This window comes from Engystomops pustulosus, chromosome 7 (genome assembly GCF_040894005.1).
Source record: "Engystomops pustulosus chromosome 7, aEngPut4.maternal, whole genome shotgun sequence".
Lineage (NCBI taxonomy): Eukaryota > Metazoa > Chordata > Amphibia > Anura > Leptodactylidae > Engystomops > Engystomops pustulosus.
Genome location: NC_092417.1, coordinates 59,253,800 through 59,278,475, shown reverse-complemented (window position 1 = coordinate 59,278,475; position 24,676 = coordinate 59,253,800). Strand labels below are relative to the sequence as shown.

The 24,676-nt window shown below is 41.7% G+C and overlaps 1 protein-coding gene across 1 annotated transcript; it reads left to right on the top strand.

Moving 5' to 3' along the window:
- The first annotated feature begins 5,937 nt into the window (after positions 1-5,937).
- AK7 (adenylate kinase 7) lies at positions 5,938-22,806 on the top strand. Its single transcript, XM_072116063.1, has 18 exons — positions 5,938-6,219; positions 7,545-7,727; positions 8,545-8,653; positions 9,529-9,623; positions 9,732-9,842; positions 10,162-10,245; positions 10,327-10,415; positions 12,182-12,272; positions 14,619-14,696; positions 15,190-15,339; positions 15,950-16,078; positions 16,893-17,001; positions 17,942-18,070; positions 18,188-18,256; positions 19,983-20,180; positions 20,950-21,170; positions 22,113-22,271; positions 22,669-22,806. The coding sequence occupies exons 1-18, from the start codon at positions 6,133-6,135 to the stop codon at positions 22,705-22,707; spliced, it is 2,130 nt and encodes a 709-aa protein (XP_071972164.1). The 5' UTR covers positions 5,938-6,132; the 3' UTR covers positions 22,708-22,806.
- The last annotated feature ends 1,870 nt before the right edge of the window (positions 22,807-24,676 follow it).

The window sequence follows — 24,676 nt, the reverse complement described above, 5'->3', positions numbered from 1 at the left end:
ATGGTCTTTCTTCGCTCCTCTAAATGTGCGTTTATTTCTGTTAGTAACAAGAATAAGAGTGAAGCTTTTCTTGCACGGCTAATGTCATCTATTGTGCTGCTTTTCTGTATTTCTAGGCTGAGATACCCTTGGTCAGCAGTAGGCGCTGAATGACAACTTGCTTTTTACCATCCATTTAGCTAATACTTCTTTTTAGCATTGGGCTGTACTGTATGTGTGATTTTATTATGGCATAAGTATTATCACCCATCTGTATATATATGTATAGCTGGCTGTATATGGGCTTTCTCAACATTTTTATTAAATATGTTTATTAGGTTTGTGCTCTGCACTTTCTCTTTGTGATTTTTGGAAATGGTTTTCTAAGTTGCCAATCAATTTCTTGTTCTTGCATTTCAACCTGAAGAGCTAGAGAGCCGCAGCTTGAGGAATACTAACCTAGCCTCTGGATGTACGTTTCATAATTTAGGTATACGTTCTGTCATCTAATAACGCATCAGAAGGCAACAACAATAGGAGTCTGTGAATTGTCATCCCGCAGAACAAAGATGCTGTGGTTCTGGTCATACAGTGAATTTCTTTGATACTGTAGGAGTTGACCTGCTGTTTTGCCTTTAGGTTGCGGTCAAATTTAGCGCTTTGACTCTGCACAGAAATTGCATCAAAGCGCACAGGGTCGTGCCACGGCCCAATCGCATATGCTGTTTTATGGAAACGATAACCAGACGAACAATAACCAGGCCCCTGTGTCTTGCACAATGGAACAACAATGGAAGACACTGGGTGCTGGTTACTGATCGCATGCGTTCCATAGAAACGTATATGAGATTGTGCCGTGGCATCGTCATGTGCTTTGATTCAGTTTTCGAACGTAGTCAGAGTGGTAGATGTTACCACGCCCTTATCATCAAGCATTACTTTCAGGCCGCGGTCACACATTGTGCTAGAGTTATTGGGGGGGGGGGGGGGTGCCCACTATGCGTTTTGAAAGTAATGGTAGTGGCACGTGTGAAACGTGATACTTGTTCCCTATTGAAAGTATTTCTGTGAAAACGCAATTCAAATACAATTAAAAATCTGCAGGCTTTTAATTGCTGCTGTCGATGTCCACATCAGACTAACCCATTATGCGTTGATGGAGATTGTTGACTTTGTACCGGCTCCATGGCTTGTGCCTGTGTTTTAGTGGAACTTGGCTCATCGACAGTAGGGTATCAGCGGCCTGGTGCAAGGAAAAATGTTGAGACGGCAGAAAGAATATAGAAGCTTAGATCAAATCTTGCCGGTTGCGATAATACATTAATTTAATTCCAGAAAGTTCAATGTCCACATGTATATTTTTTTTAACTTTTTGGGATAAATTCAGATTTTATTGCAACCTGCTGAATTTTATCTAAGTATCTAAGCTTCTATCTTTAAAGGGAACCTGTCAGCAGAAATTAACCTAATAAACCACTATCAATCAGTCAAATTGTCTAGTAGATTAACACCTAATAGATGATGTTTCTTACGTGACCCAGCAAGGTGACCTCATCCAGAAAGTCAACTTTGAACTGAGATTTTAATTGGTTGTATAAAGTCATGGACGCGGAGAGTTTGTCACTGAAGTCAAGCTCTCTCCACCTCCGAGTGACTCCTATCCACTTCTGGATAGTTGGATACTTATTTCTGGAAACGGGGCCATCATTCACAGTAAAAGAGGAATTCAGAAGTGGGGAGAGCTTGACTTCAGTGCTGACAATGGTTTTTAGGTCATTTTCTGCTGACAGAAAAAGTTATAGCATTTCTGGAGCTTTTCACATAGTCCCTTAGTATGCGATCCTGGTAGTATTTACTGCTGCACATATTTTACAATTTATGATGGTTTCCCTTCTTATTGTTCTTTAATTTTATTTAGACAAGGTAATTATTGAAGTTTTGTTTGTATATTTTGCCGTTTTCAATATTTTTTACCTGATATTTATAATCTAGCTTTACTGTCTCTCTGGTTTTGGGCTCATCACATTGCATTAAACAGAAGTTGTACTTCTTACAATAATGTGTAAAGATCTTGGAAGCAGTTACCACTACAGGCAGTCCCCTGCTTAAAAACACTTGACTTACATACGACCCCTAGTTACAAACAGACCTTTGGATGTTGGTAATTTACTGTATTTTAGTCCCAGGCTACAATAAACAGCTGTAACAGTTATCAAAGAAGTCTGTAATGAAGCTATATTGTTAATTTTTAAAATCCAGTTGTCACAGTGACCAAAAATAAAAATTTGTCTGGAGCTTCAATTATAAAGTATGCAGTCCCGACTTGCATACAAATTCAACATACCTACAGACCCTATCTTGTACGCAACCCGGGGACTGCCTGTACTTATTACTGTATTCATAATGTATATTTCTTTAACTAATAATAAAATATTGTTTTATTAATCTGGGTGCAGTGTTTGATTTGTGACTAGGTGTGCGGACATATAAACCTGCGAGTCTGTTACTGGCGATTGCCCAAACTGGGTGCCCCCACCTTCCATATCTTTGTACAGATATAAAAAAAGCAGTAATTGAGAAGAAGCTATTACTGAGCCCTATTCATATAATGATATGATGGCAGACGCGTATCATTCTGCTTTTGGCCTTCCTTGTCAGCTCACCCTGTTTCCTGGGGTAGGTGCAGGATCCAAAGTTTAAATCTAAATAATGTACACACAGTATTCTCCGTACAAATTGTAGCACAGAATACATGTCATAAAGTGCCCGGAGAGCGCTACAAATAGAGTTTCAATTGACTTGACCAGAGAAATAAAATGTTCTATATTGCAGGAGGGCTATAATAATAAACCCCTAATACTCGCCTCCTCCCCAGCGGTACAGAGAGCCTCATGCCTGCTATTGCATTAGGCTGCGTTCACCTGTTGCACACCATGGGGACATTTATCAGGGCTTCTACACCAGAAAACTGGTGTATGAGCCCCGAAATAATCACAATGCTTCGAGATTCCTGCCAGAGGGGGCAAACTGCATTGCAGTTATTAGCCCCTTTACACCAGTTACACAAAGAATGGCGCGGCTCGGGGCAGGAATAAACACTCGCTGCAGCCAGCAAACTGTTACAGGTATACGGGTATTTCTACGGCAAGTAGGAGGTGGTGTAGAAATATACACTGCGTCCACCTTGCTGGATAAATCAGGAGGCGCAGGGACTTTATTAAACACAATAAGGCCGGCGCCACACAGGGTGCTTTGTCTGCGCTTGCAAACGCAGACAAAGTCGCGCCCACCGGGGCGGGCCTCGGCCCGATCGCATCGGCGTTTCTATGGAAACGCCTGCGATCGGGAACGAGCCGCCGGTGTTTCGCGTTAAATTACCGCAAAACACCGGCGGCTCATTCCCGATCGCAGGCGGTTCCATAGAAACGCCGATGTGATCGAGCCGAGGCCTGCCCCGGTGGGCGCGACTTTGTTTGCAAGCGCAAACAAAGCGCCCTGTGTGGCGCCGGCCTAAGGCCCCTTCCACACTTGCGTTGCAGATCACATCAGAGTTTGATCAGGGTGCAATCAGGGTTTGGTCAGTGAAAAACACACATTTTGCATCAGAGTGCAATCAGTTTTCAGTCAGTTTGTTCAGTGTCTCAGTTTTTCACATGCGTTTTCAATGCAATTTCAATGCATTTTTCACGCGCAGAGAATGCGCGTGAAATGGACTGAGCTCTATCTTTTCTATGGCAATTGATGCAGGAAAAACGCGTTGGACTTGCAAGTGTCTCGGAGTGCAGCGCGTTTTTGATGCATCTCCATAGACTTGCATGGTGCGTTTTTCACGCACGTGACTTGCAAAAGTAGAGCATGTCGAGATTTAAACGCGCGTTAAAAAAAACGCGCATGTGTGCGTGAAAAAAAATGCAAGTCTGAAAAGACCCATTGATTACAATGGGTTAGAGTGCATTGCAAGTTCTGCGCCTCAAAAGCACGCGCAGAAAACGCGCGTGAAAAACGCAAGTGTGAGAGGGGCCTTAATCTCCCCCATTTGCATTGTAGCGGAAAACCCCTTTAGTTGAAACTTTCCCTGGACAACATTTGTGGGGAGGGTTGTTGGGTTGTTTCAGCAAATCAGCTCATTTTCTTATAGCAGTAGGTAAGTGTCTGCCCATGGCTTATTCCCTGGTCATGAATTCCATGGTGCTGTACCATCAGGGATTCACATACATTACATTAAGACAAATGAAAGTACAAAAACTACAGTGATCCGAAACAAGTGGAAGGAGGACCTTGCCCGTGAGGGCTCACAATCTACATGGGAGGGAAGATGGAGACACATGGTGGGGAGCAGTGATTGTGAAGAAGGCTCACTTCCTGAGCTGGAACGTGTTGCCAAATAAATTCTCATCTGCCTGAAGTTTAAAGCGATCATCAGAAGTCGTCTTGAGCGCCGAGTGCTCCATAGTCCTCAGTTTACTGGGTCGTTTACGTGTTATCAAGTCTCCACTGTTTCCTGTAACGAGGATTGGGTCTGGGACGCAGGAAGGCAGCGGCTGCTGAAACAGGTCTGTTACATACACTAATGCATAGCACAATACGGTGAGAGTCCAATCTATACTCCATCTTGTGATTTTATGGCATAAAAACGTACTTCACTACGACAGCGTTTTCTGTGGACTTCTCTCTATTCTAATACTTCTCTGCCCCTGGAGGATTTTGTTTCCACTGATGGAAGACTTCCCAGGTTTGTTTCATTCTGTTATTGGTCCACATTTACTTGCGCCAGTTTTCTGGCGGACTATGTACGTTATTTTCTTTGCACAAGTATTGTGCCTGCGCCATATTTGTCGTGTGGTGGCACTAGTAATCATGTGACACAAGTTTCTCCACTGAAGGTTCCCAGTTTATTTACCATTCAAAGTCCGACAGAAGTGTGTCGCACGTTCTATGTTAAAAGTGCACCCAAAATAATTGGTGCGCTCTGTCGGAGAAGTGCAGGGAGCACCAGATTCATGAACAACGTGCGTCAGAAATCCTGAATCTGGCGCCCTCTGCACTATACAATGGCACATAGTGCAGTCAGCACTGTTCTTAGTAAATGTGCCCCATTGTCTGTTGTAGGTGATACTTAATGGGTTTTTTGATTATGTTTGAGGGGGGGCATTTACTATCCCTTCTTTACCTGTCTCCTGGTGGAGAAGGCGTTTGTGTCCCACACGTGACTTCAGCATGTCACTGTCTTTAAAGGGATTTTCCACATTTTAGAGATCCATTGGATACATCATCCATCATAATCCATGTCATTATTATATCAAAAGTTACAGACATTTGCAAGTCTCAGGCTAGACGGCACATCGTGCCACTCCTATTGGTACACAAGTACTTTGTACTCTTTATAAATATCCAAAACCAAAAAGCACTAAGAGTATTTCTGGTCTAAAATTACAACTTTTATTATTGCACATGTGTAACTAGAATTACTATGATTGTTGTATAAATATATAAGAATTTGTCTTTTGTACGGCATAATTATGTGTATACACTTTAAAATTGTGATTTTTTAGTTATTACAACTCTGTGATGAATTTCTATGCACTTTAGCATTTGTAATATTAGTAATTTACTCCTGTTTGTACTCCTAATCTTATGGCAATATATTGGAGTTCCATTTTCTTGATTTGCTTTTATGAATTGTCTGCTATATGGTCTTTTTACCGTGTTAAGTTTAATATACGTTGTAATTTTGGATCAGAAATACTCTTAGTGCTTTTTGGTTTTGGAAAATCCATGTCATACTGTCAGGGGGAGAACCCTTGTTTAGACAGAATAATTTTTTTATCTGACATTATATAAATGTTTGATCTATTCTTTCGGTGACAGCTAGTGGAGATGTTGAAGTTGTATAACTGCCGCTAAATATAGTAGACCTCGTATACAGCTGCAGTACACGTGTAGTGATGAGGTAGCTGGCACATGGCGCCTTCTAGTGGTGACAGAACTACTACTGCCAGCAGCCAACCAGAGAGCGCTGCCCGCGCCGCGCCCCCAGACATTACACCTCAGAGCCACTGCCCGCCCGTGCCCGGGGTCTACTGCGCGTGCGCTCACACCAGCCCGGCCCGCCCATAGTAACCGCTGTGCGACCATAGCAACCAGCAGAGCAACATGGCGGAGGAAGGGGAAAGAATCGTGAGACCCAAACGGATCTTTATCAACAGCTTAGATTCTTACACGGGCCGGAACATAGGCAAGGTAATTCGTGTACATCTACACCCCTCAGATAATTCGGGTATTTTGTCTTCTACAAGGGCATTCTGGGACTTGTAGTTCTATAGCTGCAAGTAAATCCCCACCTGTCCCGTGTCTAGATCCAGTGATGGCCGGGTATATATTGTTACATCACTAGTAGTGCCCTGATATACAATGACCCCCCAGCACAAGCGTAGACCAGGTAGGACCCTCCTATAGACATTACACATGGAGTATTATATGTTCACTTCAGTGTCATACCACAGGCATCAGCAGCTTCCCTGGTGGTTAGAGGGAAGGGCCCTATAGTATAGGGCAGTGATGGTGAACCTTTAAGCGGCCGAGTGCCCAAACTGAACCCCAAACCCCCCTTATTTATTACTAGGTGCCAACCAAAAATTAAAGCAGTAACTTATTGCTCCTTGTTCATATTTGCCTCCTGAGGACAGTAACACAGTAGAAAGATGGAAAATTTGCATCATTTTAGCTTCTTTCCAGTGTCCTTCTGTACACAGAGAATCGTGGGGCCAGCAGGAGGTCCTCCAATGATAATTCGCCCCCTGCCTACTCATTCTCCCTCTTCCTACAGTCCCAAGTAACGAAGTAAGTATCAAAATATGACTGAAAGCCGCATCTTTTAAGTTGCTTGGAACTGCAGGAAGATTCTTTGAATCCTGTCTGGTGTCCTGGGGTGATGGCTCGGGTGCCAACAGAAAGGGCTCTGAGTGCCGCCTTTGGCACCCGTGCCATAGGTTCTCCACCACTGGTATAGGAGAATTCTTATCTTCTAATGATACACCGTAGCATAGCATTCAGTGGGGATACTTACCATTACAGAAGAGAAGGGACCGCAATTTGTTTGGTTTATTACCTGTAGGGGGCGCTGGTCACACTTTGTATAAGGGCCTGCAGTACTACCAAGACCATACATGAAAATACTTTTAGGGTGTTCTGTAATCCAAAATGCACTTATCACAACCACATCAGCAAGGCTCTGCTAGTCTTTGTAGTCATACATTACCACCACTCCATATCACTCATATATAAGAGTGCATGCACCTGAAGTCTACTGGCATCCTCTCTCCTGCGGTTGGGGAGATCATTGTTGTTTATTGCAATTCACCCATTAACTATTTCTGTTGCATTTGGAGGTTTTCTCAGACCTCCAGTGATAATTGATGGTGTATCCTAGTAGTATGACATTGTCTGAAATCATGGGAATAAGGAGTTTCAGAATAAAAAAGTATCTATCTATCTATCTATCTATCTATCTATCTATCGTGCTGCTTGAAATTTTGAAGCATCTGAAAGTATCTATCTATCTGCAGTATCTATCCACCTGTGTGGCTGGAGCTTCCCTGGAAGAAGCAGAAGAAGGTGCAGAGGAAGAAGAGAACCAGTCAGTACATGATGCGACAGGAGGTGTGCCCAAGCAGGGGCACTTCCAAGTTGTGGGAACTGTGGCCAAATCTCCGGACAAGAAGCTAAATTTTCCTGTCGAGACTTATGTGGTAATGCTAACTAATAGTTGTATCCTATAAGCTCACAGATAAACATACAGTATAAAGGGTTAATAAGGTGGTCATGTAATGTGACCAATACAGAGAGGACCGTGGGGGAGACTCATGATCATTTCCAGTCACACATTCTCTAATTCACTGTTATTAACAAAAATACAGCATTTCACAGATATAAGTCCAACCTGTCTCAGTCTTGGTGTTTACACTTTTGGGAATTTTGCCCTGGGATCCGACCATAAATCTTCTGACTATGGTTGGGCAGGACAGAATCTGCTCATGAAAAGCTTCTCTTGTCTGCATGATGCAGTGTGCTGTCACTCACAGACACTTCCTGCTGGGATTATGTGCAAAGACTTACTCTACAAACTTCAGATAATATCTTTATAGCAGGGAAAGGAGATATATCAAAGTTGAGAGCGTCATTGTGTTTTATATCCATCTAATGGATCTCATTTCATCTCTGATCTGTCTCCTCTCTCTCTTTCTATTTATCAGATGCTAGTACAATATTCATAACGTAAATTATAATATATATAAACCTGTACCCTTATAATCTTAGCGCATTGTCAGTACACAGCATCTCACAGCACTAGGGGGATCATGAACTGTCTGCTTAGAGAGTCTCTGCCCAGACCCTCGAATTTTACACTGTCCATCTCTGATCGATAGGAGCTAAAACAGCAATAACGCTGATTAAAATTAAGTAAGGGGTTAAATATGATCTTTATTGGGTAAAAATCACTAACGGATTAAAATTTCAGAACTTTCTTTGATGGGCAAACCCCTTTAAACTACTTCTTTATTTTAGGTCTCAAATAGAGATGAACTTTTGAATCATCTGCTGGAGAGTGACGTCATCATTTACAGCATTACTGAGGAGCTGTCTCAGATTGAGGAGGCATCATGGGCCGTGTCTGGTTGGTGAATCTCCGTCTATATCTTCTTATTAGTGGGCAACCTCTTTAAAGGGTTCTTCAGTGACAACAAGAAAGCCACTATCCACAGCTAACTTGCTGATTGTTGGGGGTCTCAGAGATGGGACCCTCACAGATCAGGAGAACTGATAAAACTGAGCGCCGTACTCAGCTACCTTCGCCTGCACCATAGAGAAGAATAGACCAGCCAACACATGCAAGACTGGCTGCTTTGTTCTTCTGGGGTAACACAAACCCCCCGTTCTCGTGATCCATGGGCATCCGATCACTGAGATCCCACCAATCAGCAAGCTAGCCCTTATCCTGTGGATTGTCACTGGATTAGCCATTTAAGTTCTTTGGCAGTCCCAGCTGTTGGGTGACAACTCATCATGAAGTGATGGCATATCCCAGCAGTCACTTTATGAGATAGTAATACTATAGCCATAATAACTTGCAGCACCCTTTATAGTACCTTTTACACAACACACTTTACATTAGAGACATTTCGAACTGGAAGAAAACCAATAGGGAATATTTTATCTTAACTTTTATTTAATCCAAGGTAGTGCTGAATTATCAATTCCTCCGGTTTAGAATAACTTAGTATTAAAGGGATATTCCAAGTCATCACATAAAAAAATCACACACCCTCATTCTATAGCACACATTTTTACCTCTTTCTATGGCTTCCTACAGTGTTTGTGTACATGCTGAGACCACAATTCCCATGAAGACTTGCACAACCTTGGCTGTTTGTAGCAAGTCCTTTATCCTGTCTCATTCTTATCTCTCGCATAGCATTCAATCTAGAAACTCCAACACTGCCTTCATTTTATACAAATACACCAATTTAGTCTGTTTTTTGTATTTTTCAGCCCTTCACACTGAGATTGAAAACTTTGACAACCAAAAATTGTTCATATTAATATCGAGCGCCATGACCTGGGCGCGTAGTAAACCTCTTGATCCGGTATGTAGTTGCAGAAAGTATATCAAAGCCTGTAACATGTTTCCCACAGAAAGATCTATATGGGAACACAGTATGGTCACATGTAAAATTCTGTATTATTCTGTATAGGATGATCCTGAAATCCCTTTCACTGAAGACGACTATCGGAGAAGGAAATGTCACTTAAACTTCAAAGATCACATAAGTGTTGAAAAGCTGGTGATAAAGATGGGCAAATCTGTGAGTATTGGGCATTAGGGAACAGCCTTTTAACCCAATATAAATATGACAATATATGACACGTACATAGATATATGACACAACTGCGTATAGTCACAGTTTTCATCTGCAAAATAATGCAGTATGCTTATTATAATAATAATAATAATAATAATAAAAAACGCATTGCCATCTTGTGGTGAGTAGCAGAATTACATTTATGAAATACTTGTTCTTGGTGGCAGTGTTTCAGTTTTACATTTGTAACAAATTCATATTTTATTTACTGTACTTTTAATTCTTTAATGTTTTTATCATAATTGATGTTTGTCCTGCACAGAACAAGGGTAAATTTTCGACATATGTAATTGCCTCTGGGGTGCCGTATGGAGCTGAAGAAGGCATCCTTCATACAATCTTCAAAGTAAGTCCCTTTCCTGTACAATCAGAATGGAAATGCATAATAAAAGCTTGTTATAATATTTTCTTGGTTTCATGCCTACAGGAGGCCTGGATGGGAGAGACTCCGGCATTATCCATTTATGGAGATGGACAAAACATCATCCCATTGATACATGTTTCTGATTTAGCTAGGTAAAGATTTTTGCTACTCGTTGTAATTTACTGTTTTGGGATTTTAGATTATTAAAATGATAGGCTTGTTGGTTTAGAAGTAAAAACTACATCTCTTTGTTCTTCTCTGCCAACAACACATACAAAGGTATGGTTACACGGACCTCCAGGGCTACTACCTGAAATTATCTGCAGCTTTGTCTGGGCAAAACTGCTGTTACACTCCCTTTAAAGGTGTTGTACGTGCTTTAAAAAAAACCCATATATCTGGCGTTCCTATTGTCCCGCGCCACTACCTGTATATTCACAGGGGCAGGCGCTGCTGTCTGACTACTTCCACATGTCTGATACACATTGGGGGTCATTTACTAAGGGCCCGATTGGCGTTTTCCTGACGTGTTACCCGAATAGTTCCGATTTGCGCCGATTGAACCTGAATTGCCCCGGGATTTTGGCGCATGCGATCGGATTGTGGCGCATCGGCGCTGGCATGCACGCGACGGATATCGGGGGGCGTGGCCGAGCGAAAACCCGACGGATTCAGAAAAACCTCCGCATTTAAAAACCGAAAATGTGTCGCTTGGGAAGCGCTTACCTTCAACTGGTCCAGCTCTGTGTATTCCAGCGCGTCAAGATGATTTTCAGCGCAGCAGCGCCACCTGGTGGACGGCGGAGGAACTACCTTCATAAATCCCGTCCGGACCCGAATCCTGTTCAGAGAACGCGCCGCTGGATCGCGAATGGGCCGGGTAAGTAAATCTGCCCCATTGAATGCAATGTTGTACCAGGCGCTCAGCAGGTCTGCCTCTGTAAACAAACAGTATCACGCCACTCAGACACCGTTATGGGTCAACGGGAGCACCGGAGGAGGTAAGGATACGTTTTTTTAAATTGTTTTTACAGTACTCGCAAGCTGGATATATAGTTTTTTAAAAGACCGGAAAATCCATTTAACTACAGTAACAAAGACAGCCCTACACATTTTCATGGGGCTGATCCTGGCATCACAGCTTTATGCCATTTATGTATATATTTTTAATTTTTGTTTCGTTCTTATTTATTCACATAGTTTCGCACTTTTGTCGGACTTTGCGACGGTTTCGGGTTTTGCACGGCTATGGCAGGTATTTAATAGGGGATTGTGTCGCACGTGATTGGATTTTGGCGCAGCTGGCACATTAGCGGGGGGTGCTGTTGGACGATCCGACTGATTTGGACTGATCGCGGGATTTAACTTTCAAATTGTGTCGCAAGATCAAGCACCTACATGCACCAGGAAGAAGAAGGTGAACACAGTCTGAACTGAGCAGTACATTATCGTCGGACAATGCACTTTCTGTGAACTCCTCCGGATGTGTAAGTAAATGTTCCCCATATTGTGAGTCCCTGTCCCCACAGCCAGATCTCTGCAAAGTGATCCTCTATTCATCTGCAGGCCAGCCAGTAGGATTGGGTTCTGTCATGTCATACAGTGTAATACTCTGAATACACTCTATATATTGTGAATAGAACAAGCTATATAGTTAGACCTGCCAGTAATTAGTAGTAAGAAGGGACAACATTGTCATCTGCCAGAGGGGGGAGAAGGTTGATTTTCCAGAAGGTAGTATGTATATATATATATATATATATATATATATATATATATATATATATATATATACGCTTAGAAACTCTGTCAATTACTAGGGACGGCAAAGATCAACTTCTAGTTTCTGCTGCTACTAGAAAATCCTTTTTTGTCACATCTATACTGACACAGTAATTGACTTCTACACCAATATTAGTGTGCTACAAAACATAGTGGACCGGAGGCCAAGGACCCACTACCTGGTGGCAGTGGATGATTCGGTGCACACATTGGAAGAAATTGTCAAGGTATGTAAATCAGCTATTGATAATTCATTTAGATTTAGTTTTAATCTTCATAATGTAAAACACTATGTTATGCCTGGCAATGAGGAACAAAGAATGATAACTAAGAACACTATCATACAGTGCACGTCTAGTGGTGAACACAAATAACACCGTCCTACAATACCAGATAAGGCCTCTTTCACAGAACGGCCGGTTGCTAGCCGTACTGTGCAGTTTTCGGGTAGCATACAGCCACACTCATTTCAATGGCCGTACGGCCATCCATTCACATGGGCGTATTGTTACTGTGAACGAGATGTAAAAAAATATTGAGTGTGTCCTATTTTCTCCAGAAGTCTATGGGAATATATAAAATATGAGTTTTGCAACGTATGCTACTATATATACATGCAGTATCCAGAGAGACCAGCACCAGTGGAAGGTCAATTCTGTGGCCAGATACTTGCGGCCACATATACGTTCCCACGCGGCCCGTGTGGGAACGTGGGGCCTATGGCTCTTATGGACTTCTATGACTCCTGGTCACGACCCGTGAGCACATGGTAAGGCCACTTCTCTGTGTATTAAGGGATGAGTGGTGAAGAGCGCTCACCCCTCCTCCTCCCAACATTGCCTAAGGCCTCATGTACACGACCATATGTTTTTCCTGTTTTGACCGTAAATACGGGAAGTTTTTAACCCATATGAGCATGTATAGCACCGTATCAGTACTGTATCCATATCATATATGTTGGGCTGGCAAATGAGGTCTGCACGTCCCGCTGATTGTGGTCTCCCTGGATACAGCACATATATACGGTGCACAACTGTATGCAGCACACGTGCAGCTCATATTGTATATGTTCCCATAGTCTTCTATAGGGTGTATGGATTGGAAATACATGAGAAAATACGACATGCTCTATGTTTTTTTTTACATTTCGCTTATACGGCCGTATTTACGAATGTTTTCATACATTTGTGTGCATGAGGCCTAAGGCTAAGTTCACACTTGTGCTGGGATTTCCATTTCTCTCCTTCATTATTGGAGCAGGACAAAAAATGGAAGCTCCCTCAGTGTGCGAAAACAGACACTAACATTCTGGGGTGTTACTAGGAGAGATTGGGCCCAATAGTAGACTTCTGAATGGAGCCTTTTTCCCCTATGCTAGGCAGTCTTATTATCCCAAGGGGGTTGAGGGCACTCAAGTAACTGTAGACGGCAGGAAGCTAGAGATGAGAGATTTCAAGTACTGCTGTCCCCTCCCCAGACAATTTTTATCTTGAGTTCCCGACTGTGTACTCTAGAAGATTTTACTGTTATATACATATTATTATGTAGACTTTGCAGCATTATATGTATAAAATGCACATTTACCATTCTTTAGTGTGTCAGGTCGATTGCCGGGGGCCACTGACACTGCGGGTCCCATAGCAGCTGCTATGGCTGCTACCACTGTAGTTACGCCCCTGCCAACAGTGCCCGTAAGACTCCATTTACTGTTATGGGGTCTGTTGAAGTTACATTATACTAATGTTTTATTACTGCTTTTATCTTTTTTTTACCTGCGTGCAGAACTTCAACACCAACAATTTTTAGCAGAATCTGTGACAATGACTCCTGACAAAGCTTCTGACACAGATGTGAATATAGTCTGACCTGCACAACCCATACCATACAATGCCTCTATAATAGTGCTCTATTGTTCCTGAATATAAACCAGCTAACACTGCCAGACAACAGTGAGCTGCAGTAACCATGTAATGCAATGCATAATATTATACAATTAATATAACACAATGCATTATTATTAGTGCTATACTGATACTAAATAAAACCTCCCTATGCAGGGACACGGTATCGTGTAGTATCCATATGGTAGCACCATATGTTGCCAATCTTAAATAAAACCACATTAAAATGCTAGATAACAGTACCCTGCAGTGCTTGTATAATGGTTACATACTGACCCCAATTAAAACCACCTTGCATTTCCTGATAACAATACCATGTGTTACCCATACTGTATAATTGATGCCATGCTAATAATGCAATGCTACCTGTAAATAATATTACTTTACACAATAGTTCCTACACAACATTATAATACTAAGCCCAAATATAACCATCACGTATTGGCAAATTGTGCCATACAGACCCCAAATAATATTGTAATGTTCCTGAGCAATGCAGCGAACACACACCAAAGCCATATAATGCCCTTCCATCAGGAGTATATAGTGATTATACAAGTAACAGGGAATGTTGAGAATAGTTATGGTACAATATGGTTACATCCCAGCGATCTATTGCCCTATTGAGGTAGTTTTGGCTTTGTCCCCATTTATCTGATGATTATTTTACAGTGTATCAGCACACATCTTGGACCTGGGAAAGCTCAGAAAGTATCTAAGGAAGCGGCGTTCCTGAACAAAGAGTTGACGGTAATAGGCCTCTATGTATCATCTAATATGTACAGTCTTTGGGGGTCATTTATCATTAGGCGGCACCTTGGAACAGTTCTATTTCTGTCTTTTGAGCTCTGCTGCCCATCAGATTCAAGTGGCTCAATTCAAGATTAAGTGGCTTTGGCCTTTTAATCCATGTTCTTATGCTCTACTTTTTGTCTGGGATTTTTTTTTTCAAAATGTTGCAAAAAGTCCCAGCACATACACCAGCAGGGGACAAATCTGGCGTTTGCACTAGTTCTATGTTTACGCCAGAATTGTGAAGTGGCGGGAATACTCCTGTCCTACATTTTAGCAGTGAAAGTTGCAAAATAAAACCTTAATACAACTTTTTTTTACACTTTTTTTATACCAGAAATAAGCCCAGCAATACAAATGATAAACAACCCCCAATCTGTCCAATTCAGATTGATGTAGCATCCCCATCAGGTGGCATCCATTCGCATCATTGTCGTCTATTGTGTTTCAGCAACTGGACATTGACCATTTACTTGTGAACCTCAGGATGGAGGCTGTGTTCTTAAAGGAGAATTTCAATATCAACTGGGTGTCTCAGACTGGAATTGTGGAGAACATTGAATCCGTCATCAAGGAATATAAGCAGACTCGAGGTTTACTGGTAAGTGTTGTCCTATAGTTTGTTATATTGACACTATATAGAGTGTGATAGGACTGGCTTTTCCTAGATTATTACACAGGGTGACATTGAAGCACTTATCGATCATCTCCACTCTTCTTACACTTTATATCCTATAAGTACATAATTGAGGTCTAAGGTTTCCTTACTTTGTACAATCCCTTTGTTTTTAGAAGAGTCCTTCGATGATAGGATGATTTATGACCCCTAAGTGACCAGCTGTATACTGGAGGGAAATATGGTACATTTGCAATTCCCAGAGAAGGAATGAAGTTGATTTTCTTTGTAAAAACTCGCTTTTTATGGCCACTCTGGTTACAACTTGGGGCCTGAATGGGGGAAAATTTACCTTTTGACCTAGAATTTAGGGGAGAATATCAAAAAGGGATTTTTCTCTTTATAATGACATCAGAACTGTGTTCTAGGTGCAGTGGTCCAGAAGATATAGAGTTTGTAACTAGGGTTAATTTTCAGGGAAGGTCTCAATAACTTAAAATTAGCTATAGTGATTTGTGGAACTAGTTAGATGTTTGCACACCAATCTTTGACCCCACCAATCTTTGACCCCACCAATCTTGTCTTTCTTCTTTAGCCTATACGTATCTGTATTCTTGGCCCCCCGGCTGTAGGAAAGACCACTGTTTCAAAGTTACTCTGCAAGCACTACAAACTCCATCACATCCATATCAAAGACGTCATCACAGAAGCCATCGACAAACTGGTAAGTGCTCCTGGTATTTCTGTGAATAATAGAAAAATCACAGTAGAGGAGAGGGTCCTGTCTTCCATAAGATCAGGATCCAGTTATAATATGATGTGCCTGGAAGCAGTTCAGTTGTTCCTTGTTTTCTCTCATAAAGGGGTCTCTGATGGAAACCTGACAGACCCCGTATTATAGTCAATGGTGTTGGCCAGGACCTTGGTCACCAAAGCAATGTGCTATAGCAGTGATGGCGAACCTTTTAGAGACCGGGTGCCCAAACTACAACCAACACCCACTTATTTATCATCGAGTGCCAACATGACAATTTCTACAGTAACTTATTGCTCCCTTTTCTTCCACAACATTCCCCCCCTCAGGACACTAAAACAGCTGAAAGCAGGAGGGCAAATTCAGACATCATTGTAGCTTCTCTCCAGGGTCTCTCTATACAGGAAGAATCATGGGGCCAGCAAGGGGGGCCTGTTTACACCTTCTCACTCTTCCTGCAGTTCCAGTCAGTCAAGGATGTGTCACCTTAAAAGAGCATTGGGAGCAGCATCTCAAATTGTCTGGGTCTGCTGGAAGATTCAAGTCCTTCCTGGTCCAGCCCTTGGGAGTCAGCCTGGGTGCTCACAGAAAGGACTCCAAGTGCCACCTCTGGCACCCGTGCCATAGGTTCGCCATCAATGTCCTATAGAGTAGTCCTCTACAATATGTGGTACTGTAGCTGCTGCAGAACTATCAGCATTCTCATCTCAGGTTATATATTATTCCCATTCAGTGATCTTCTATATGAACAGGTTCTCATTCTTTATTTTCCCTCCCTGTAAAGGAACGTTTGGTGAAATCTCCCCCAGAAGAGGAAGAAGAGGGAGAGGAAGGACCAGAAACCTGGCAGGAGCTACTGGATTCAGTTAAGGAGAACATGGAGCAAAATGGAGGTATTAGCACAATAGATAATCTTTACTTGGTTGTGTCAGGTTTCTATAGAAGGGTCACTTTATTTCTACTTGTCTACTTAAATTATTATGAATTGTTAGCAATTCATAATTATCTTTTTACCTTAAAGGGGTTTTCCCAAAAAAGAAAATTCTCACATCTCAATCCCCTGATGATGTACTTCACAATTTTACTCATTGTTATTGCTATTTTAGCTCCTATCCCTCCCTAGACTGTTCAGTGTAAAATCCCAGGGTGTGGGCGGGGCCTCTCTAAGCAGACACATTATGATCCATATAGTTCTGTGGGGTGACAATGTGGTTACATTATCAGGGTACAGGTGTATATACACTGTCATCTGGGTTCTGACATTGTACTAACACACTGACACATAGAAGGAGAGATGAGAAATTCGATTAAAGATGCATGAGATACCTATTGCACAGAGACTGACAGACAGAGGCTGACAGACTTTTACACTGTTACACTGTGAGCTCTACTACATCTCACAGATATGTTCCTGCCTCCCCCTTCCTCCAGATAACTTATTTCCTTGTAGTGTGCAGCCTCTCTCTCTGCTCACGATCTCCTGGTAGGATGTAATCAGTGTCAGTGTGAGCTCCGTGCAGGGGGCGTTGCTACAGCCACACAGAAGTCTCATCTGCACAATCTCACACAGAAATCCAAGATGGCGGCCCGACCCTAAGTTATAAGTTACAGGGTCGTGTCTAGGGGCAACTGAAAATGTGTACAGCAGGACTGATAGAGACAGGTTGGACCTATATCTGTGAAATGCTGCATTTTTGTTAATAACAGTGAATTAGAGAATGTATTATTATGATGTGCTGAGTACATTTAAGAAACTTGTCTTCTTGGGAATACTCCTTTAAGAATTTGTTAAACAAGATAAATCTACTATAATATGTGTCATCTGCTTTGCAGGGCGCCTGGATGATGTCTATGTGATCCGCTTCATGAAAGAAAAGCTGAAATCTATGCCTTGTCAGAACCAGGGTTATGTCCTGGATGGATATCCCAAGACCTATGAACAAGCCAAGGAGCTTTTTACCTGTATGTATTCTTGTCCCCAGGAGACAAGCCAAGGGGCAATCTCTGTATAAAAAGAGTTCAAAGACAAACCTCTAGCATTTCCGTGATCCAATATATTGGCTTCTATTTGTTTTGTAGCTGAAGAAGGTGAAGAAGAGGAGGAGAGTAGGAGTAAGGCACCACACGTTGATAAAACCATCACCCCAGGTGTGTTTATATGGAGCTTACTACTACAAGTTTTATTTTAAGAGGATCTTTTTTGTTTGGCTTTTTGTTTGTTAGAATTGTTTTCTAAAGATAAGTTGATCACAAAATGTCCTATTGGTTCCCAGTAAGATCATCTGTAATCTTTTGAGGAATCTTAATCTACTTTTACTTTTTTTGTCAGACTATATGATGCTCCGTACAATAAGACACCCCAGATTTAGTCATATAAAAGAAAAATATATATCTGACACCAATTTGTCAAACAAAAAAACACAGCAATGCTGCATACACAGCTCTGCTACATCCAATCATTCACTCACACACAGCTCTGCTACATCCACCCTTACACTCACACACAGCACTGCTACATCCACCCTTACACTCACACACAACTCTGTTACATCCACCCTTACACTCACGCACAGTTCTGCTATATCCATTCATTCATTCACTCACTCACACACAGCTCTGCTACATCCATCCTTACATTCAGACACAAGACTGCTACATCCACCCTTTCACACAAGCAGCTCTGCTAAATGAAAAATGTTTTAGTCACAAGCTTCTGACGTCACTCTAAGGTTCTGCAGGTACTATTCATGTTGGGACAGACAGGGAGAGAACAGTGCAGAGGCTCTGCTGTCTGAGAGATTGGGTGATGCGCTTTATCAGCGTTTCACCCGATCTCCAGGACATTGGTCAGAAGTGTCTGGCAGTGCTGAATCCTCTTGACCTTCGAACTATAACACACAGACACTTTTTACCAAGAATTTTTCAGGCTAAAAAGTTTAACAGTCAGATAAATACGCTATTACAATAGGAAACAGGGTGGCAATGTTGTTGGCACTGTTGCCTTCAAGCGTTGGGAAAAATTTGTTTGCTGTTTGTATTGCCCTTCCTTTGTTGGTTTCATGCTGATAATCCTATTTTTTCCCACACTCAAAAGATGTAAGAGATATTTAGTATAGAATTTTCGGGAGTACAGGATATAGAAAAGCCACAATTTTGTTCTGTGAGCAAATAAACATGGAGGAGGGAGGAAGGGGCATTTTATCATTCGAAATAACAACCCAAAAATTGCCACAAATAATGACTGAAGATTTATGTACACGGCCCATCTTCCAATATTATTGGAGAGACATGCACATCCATTCATTAAGACTGGTTTACAGCACACCAATATTACTACCTTGGGCTCCATGCACTCCTCCGCAAATGGCGGCAGCTAGCTCATGGCTACCAGAGACGAGCAATGTGCATGGGCGACCAGATCACAAGAGATAGGGAAGGTCCTGTTCTGATTTGCGGTGTGGGCGATTATGCAGATGTGTGCATGGAGCCTCATACTGACATGGATTGTAAGCCCCCTATGAAAATAAAAAAATCTAATGAACAAATGTGTCAAAACCGCCAGAAGAAGAGGCTTACTAAGTGGCTACTCTTGATGTAATGCAATAGATTATGGACAGATCTATTGACAGCCCCGTTTATGGGATTCTCTGGCTAGAACCCCTCGGATGCAATGTGAATTATACATTATAACAAAAATTTGGAAGATTTGGTTGGATGATTAGTTTTTTTAGATTACGATCTGATGGATATGGAGATAGCTGAACAGGTACCATTATAGTAGATTACAACTGGCTGGGGTCACTGAGGAATAGTCAGTGGAAGGTACAACTGCTGAATGTGGATTAACATTACTTATTATTTCTTTATATATTAGACTTTGTGATTTCCTTGGATGCATCTGATGAATTTCTTAAAAACCGGGTGATTAACCTACCAGAGAGCACAGTTGCTGGAACACATTACGCTCAGGATCGATTTCTCCGAGTCCTCGCCACATTCCGTGAATTAAACACTGAAGACGAAACCGTTCTGAACTATTTCGATGAAGCTGAGATCCACCCTTTGCATATTGGTAAGTCATGTGGATGGAAACACTTGCAAAACAATGCAATATGTGCCAGGAATAGCAACTAGATGAGTTCTCAGCTAATCTTGGTCATATATACTACCTTTCACTGTGGGTAGTGTTGAAGGGAACCAGTCATGGGGATTTAAACCCACAAACTACCATCAATGTATTATCCTGGACAGTGATGGGATCTCAACACTTTATAGCGCGTATACAAATGATCTGTAAGTGGTCACAGCGAGAGAAGAAAAGACATACTGTTCTGACTCCTCCTGGCTGGAATAAGGTCCTACATGGCAAGTACATCCTGACTTACCCACATGAGCTGTCAGCCAGCAGCTGATGATGTACCTGGATTAAGTAAGACAGGAGGGCACATCCAAGGGTCACTATTCTCCTCTCCATGACTCTGCAACCATCGGTTTAATACAGTGTTTAATAACAATCTTTTACTGGGTAATGCTGAACATCCCAAAATGTAGAAAGACATCATTATGGATAATAGGTTGGTAGCTCTTTGTGGGCCTAAATCCTCATTACCTTTAATATGTGCTTAGAACCCACTATCCACCAAAATATCAAACAGAGGGGGAAGCTACCAGCCTGAGAGTCACACCTTATATCTCTTTTATGTATTTTCTATATGTGGCCTAGGAAACTATAGGTAAGGTTTGCAGATGATAGTTGTATAAAATTGATGTATAAACTGTAAAATAATGTAAGGCCCTGATACCAGGTATTATTTTTAACATAATACATTTATTTTCTACAGATGTTTCTAAAGACGATGATCCGCAGTATAAGGACATTATAAAACAAATTACAGAGGAGGTTGGGGAACCTCGGAACTATGGCCTCACACCAGAGGAGTTGGCAGAACTGGAGCTTAAACAGGCAGAGGAAAGTCTTTCTAGAGAGGCAGAAAGGAAGGCTGAATTAGAGAGGTTCGAGGCTGAAGAGGAGGCTGAGAAGGTTGCCCGATGGGAGGAGTGGGTGAGTTGAGACCATAGGGCTGATTTATCATGTACAGCATGCCATAACACATGCATCATATAACCCTAAAAGTTACCACTCTGGCCAAAGATGGCTGTGGCTGATGTGGCTGATCAATATACCATAGCGCTAAGAATAAGGAAGGAGAATTGGCATGTGTTGTAGATAAAATCTATGTCAATCCCTGCCATGTGTCAGACCTCATGCCGTAGGAAAGATGATTGCAACCATTTCATGAAGTGCCCTGTCCAAATCTTTGGCCACTTAAAGGGGTTTTCCCACAAACTAAAGTTAGGCCCTATCCATCCGTCAGACTAATGGAGCAGACGGCCGCACATGACCGCTACGCTTTATTAATCTCTATGGAGCTGACAGAGATCGGTGAGCGCGGCGCTTGGCAATTTCCGTCACCTCCATAGAGTTTAATGCACGGCCGTCTGCTCCATTAGCCTGACGGAGGGACAAGGGGTCCGACGGAGGTACGTAGGACCCCATCGGACCCCTCGTTTTCGTGATCTGTGGGTGTCTTTAGTTTGCGGGAAAACCCCTTTAACAATAAAATAATAGCATGGAGAACATAATCACATGGAGAACATAATCACATGGAGAACATAATCACATCGAGAACATAATCAATTGCAAGTTTACTGTAACTTGACTTATGATGATATCAGAAAGCAGGCAGCACAATCGGTGTAGTGAAACAAAGTGGCTTTATTCAACCATGCAACTACATTTCGGCTGAACAGCCCACATTGATGTCCCTATCAACCAGCCGTGGCTTGGATTAGCCAGGTCCCCCTGGGTTTGGATAAGGCGGCTGAACCCAACTATTGGGTCCGCTCATCTCTACTTATGATATAAGAAACATCATATAAACAGCTCCTGTTGGTACTACAGATAATGTCACACTTCATGTTATATCTGTCCTAAACATTACAGAACAGCCGCCTCGAAGAGGTGAAACGGCAAGAACATGAAATGCTGGAAGCCCAGTCAGTGCCTTTAAGAAACTACTTAATGAAGAACGTAATGCCGACACTGATAGAGGGACTGAATGAATGCTGCAAAGTCAGACCGGACGACCCTGTCGATTATCTGGTAAGTGTCACTTGTGATGGTCATAGGATGTTTAGGCAGTATGTGATAGAAGTAGGGTATAGGTTAGTCATGGAAGACATAGGGTGTTATATACAATGTTGCTTCATTTTAGTACTGACCTATGACCTACAGTGCCATAGCTGTCGGCAGTGCATTATGCCCTAAAGTATCTATAAGCCCCCTTGGCAAATTAAGAAGAACGGAGACATAAGTATACAAGTAGAGAAAAGTATCACTGTAAAAATACATTGTCCCATCTGCAGTGTGCTCCCCCTAGTGGCAGCATTGTGCTGCACAAATGCGTAAAACCCACATCAAACCTATATGTGCATGATATGTGTGATGTGTATATATGTTCTGATACAACACTTCCTAATACTCATGCCTCTTTCTACAGGCAGAATATCTATTCAAGCGCAATCCCCAGATCGAATGAAGATTTTATTTACCTTTTTTTTTTTTTTCAACTTGATTTTTATTAAAGTATTTTACATGCTCTATCAGCTGTTCAATAAAATCCTCTGTCATACGTTGAATACATTGTAAATGATCTATTTTATAGAGAATGAAACTCAGCGGTAAGACCACATCAAGCCAGAATCAATTAGAAAGATAGTCACCATAAGGGACAACACATTGGATGGATGACAACATCATCTTGTAACCATGTAATCCTAGTAATTGTTACAAATGTAATAGGGGGATTCAGGGCCAGCGTTGTCTAGTGCCCTGCACCGCTAGAGGATCCTGCTTCATTTATTATGGGTGAAATTGTGATGGCCAGAAGAGGGTCAGAACATCTTCACCATTGTAGGTAATATGAACACATTCTTATAGTATGATACAGCAGGACATAAATCGTGCTAAATCGAGCTAACTAAACTACGTGGATTCAATCATTACACCATAGAATGCCCATATAATACGGCCATACAGTAACTACATAATGCAAGACGCTGATTGGATACCGACGTAATATTGTAATACAACTTCATATGAATAATACTGCCATACAGTGCCTATATAATAGTGTACTTGAGTAACAAATTAGAAAACACCATATAATACTTCAGCCAACTAGTGGATAGCTTAAATGGGGTATCCCCACTTTGGCAAATTGATGTTATTGTTAGTATGATAAAAATAATAAAATTTTCCAATATACTTACTGTATCAATTCCTCATGACTTTCTAGATCTCCGCTTGCTGTCATTCTATAGAAAGCTTTGATGTTTACTTCCAGTGGATAGAAGTCTGACCATAATCACACAGGTTCAGGGTTCATTAGTATCACCTAGAATAATTAAAGCTGTGTGATATAACGAGCCGCGCACCTGTGTGACCATGGTCAGATTTCTGTCCACTGGATATAAACATAGAAGCTTCCTATAGAATGACAGCAAGCAGAGATCTGCAAAACTGTATTGATACAGAAAGAATATTGGAAATTTGTATAACTTTTCATTATTCAAAAAAATTTAATTACTTGATGTAAAAGGAACACCCCTTTAATATGTGAAAAGGGTATAGACAGTATAAAGCAGGTCATGAATGTAAGTGTCCCAGGTGACTGGTGGGAAGCACACAATGTATAGGTAATATAGCGCTGGGATGACATTATGCTAGTTATGAGCAGACGTTTTTTCCAAACCCTGATCACTGTAGACAGACGTCTGATCCGCTTTCTCCTTTAATTAGTAGAGAACTTGTTTTTACTAAGACAGTTCAGTATTCCAGCTTTTATCACTAGTGTAAAGCCTCTTTAATTGCCTTTGAGAGCTCAGACTCGCTGCCAAATGTAAAAGTAGCGCGGTGTCCACAAGATGGTGCTAGGTGACCGTGCTACCACAGGCGTCTGGTAATGGGTCAGACATGAGTGTTCTGAAGAGAGAGATGTGGAAACGATGTGGAGAGCGCGAGGCATTATGGAATAGTCTTATGCATTTTATACAATACAGGGCTCCGCTCATTTCATTACAGACAAGACATCTCTGGCTGCTTCTTTATTGTTATGTACAGGCGGTCCCCTACTTAAGAACATCCGACTTACAGACGGCCCCTAGTTACAAATGGACCTCTGGATGTTGGTAATTTACTGTACTTAATCCTTAGGCTACAATAAACAGCTATAACACTTATCACAGGTCTCTGTAATTAAGATTTATTGTTATACCTGGTTCTTATAACCCCCCAACATTTTAAGAATTCACAGAGGCCAAAAAATATTTTTGGCTGGTTCCAATTATAAAATAAACAGTTTCGACCTACATACAAATTCAACTTAAGAACAAACCTACAGAACCTATCTTGTACATAACTCGGGGACTGCCTGTATATCCCTAGGAGGAGGATAAAATAAGGGCTAACGCTCAAAGCATGAAAATCATTACATTTCCGCACAGATA

Excerpts from the sequence above, each read along its gene's own strand:
- AK7 (XM_072116063.1), top strand. The coding sequence starts at position 6,133 with ATGGCGGAGGAAGGGGAAAGAATCGTGAGACCCAAACGGATCTTTATC. Across the intron at positions 9,624-9,731 it reads GTAGTAAACCTCTTGATCCG|GATGATCCTGAAATCCCTTT; the intron begins GTATGTAGTTGC and ends TATTCTGTATAG. Across the intron at positions 10,416-12,181 it reads CATGTTTCTGATTTAGCTAG|TGTGCTACAAAACATAGTGG; the intron begins GTAAAGATTTTT and ends CACCAATATTAG.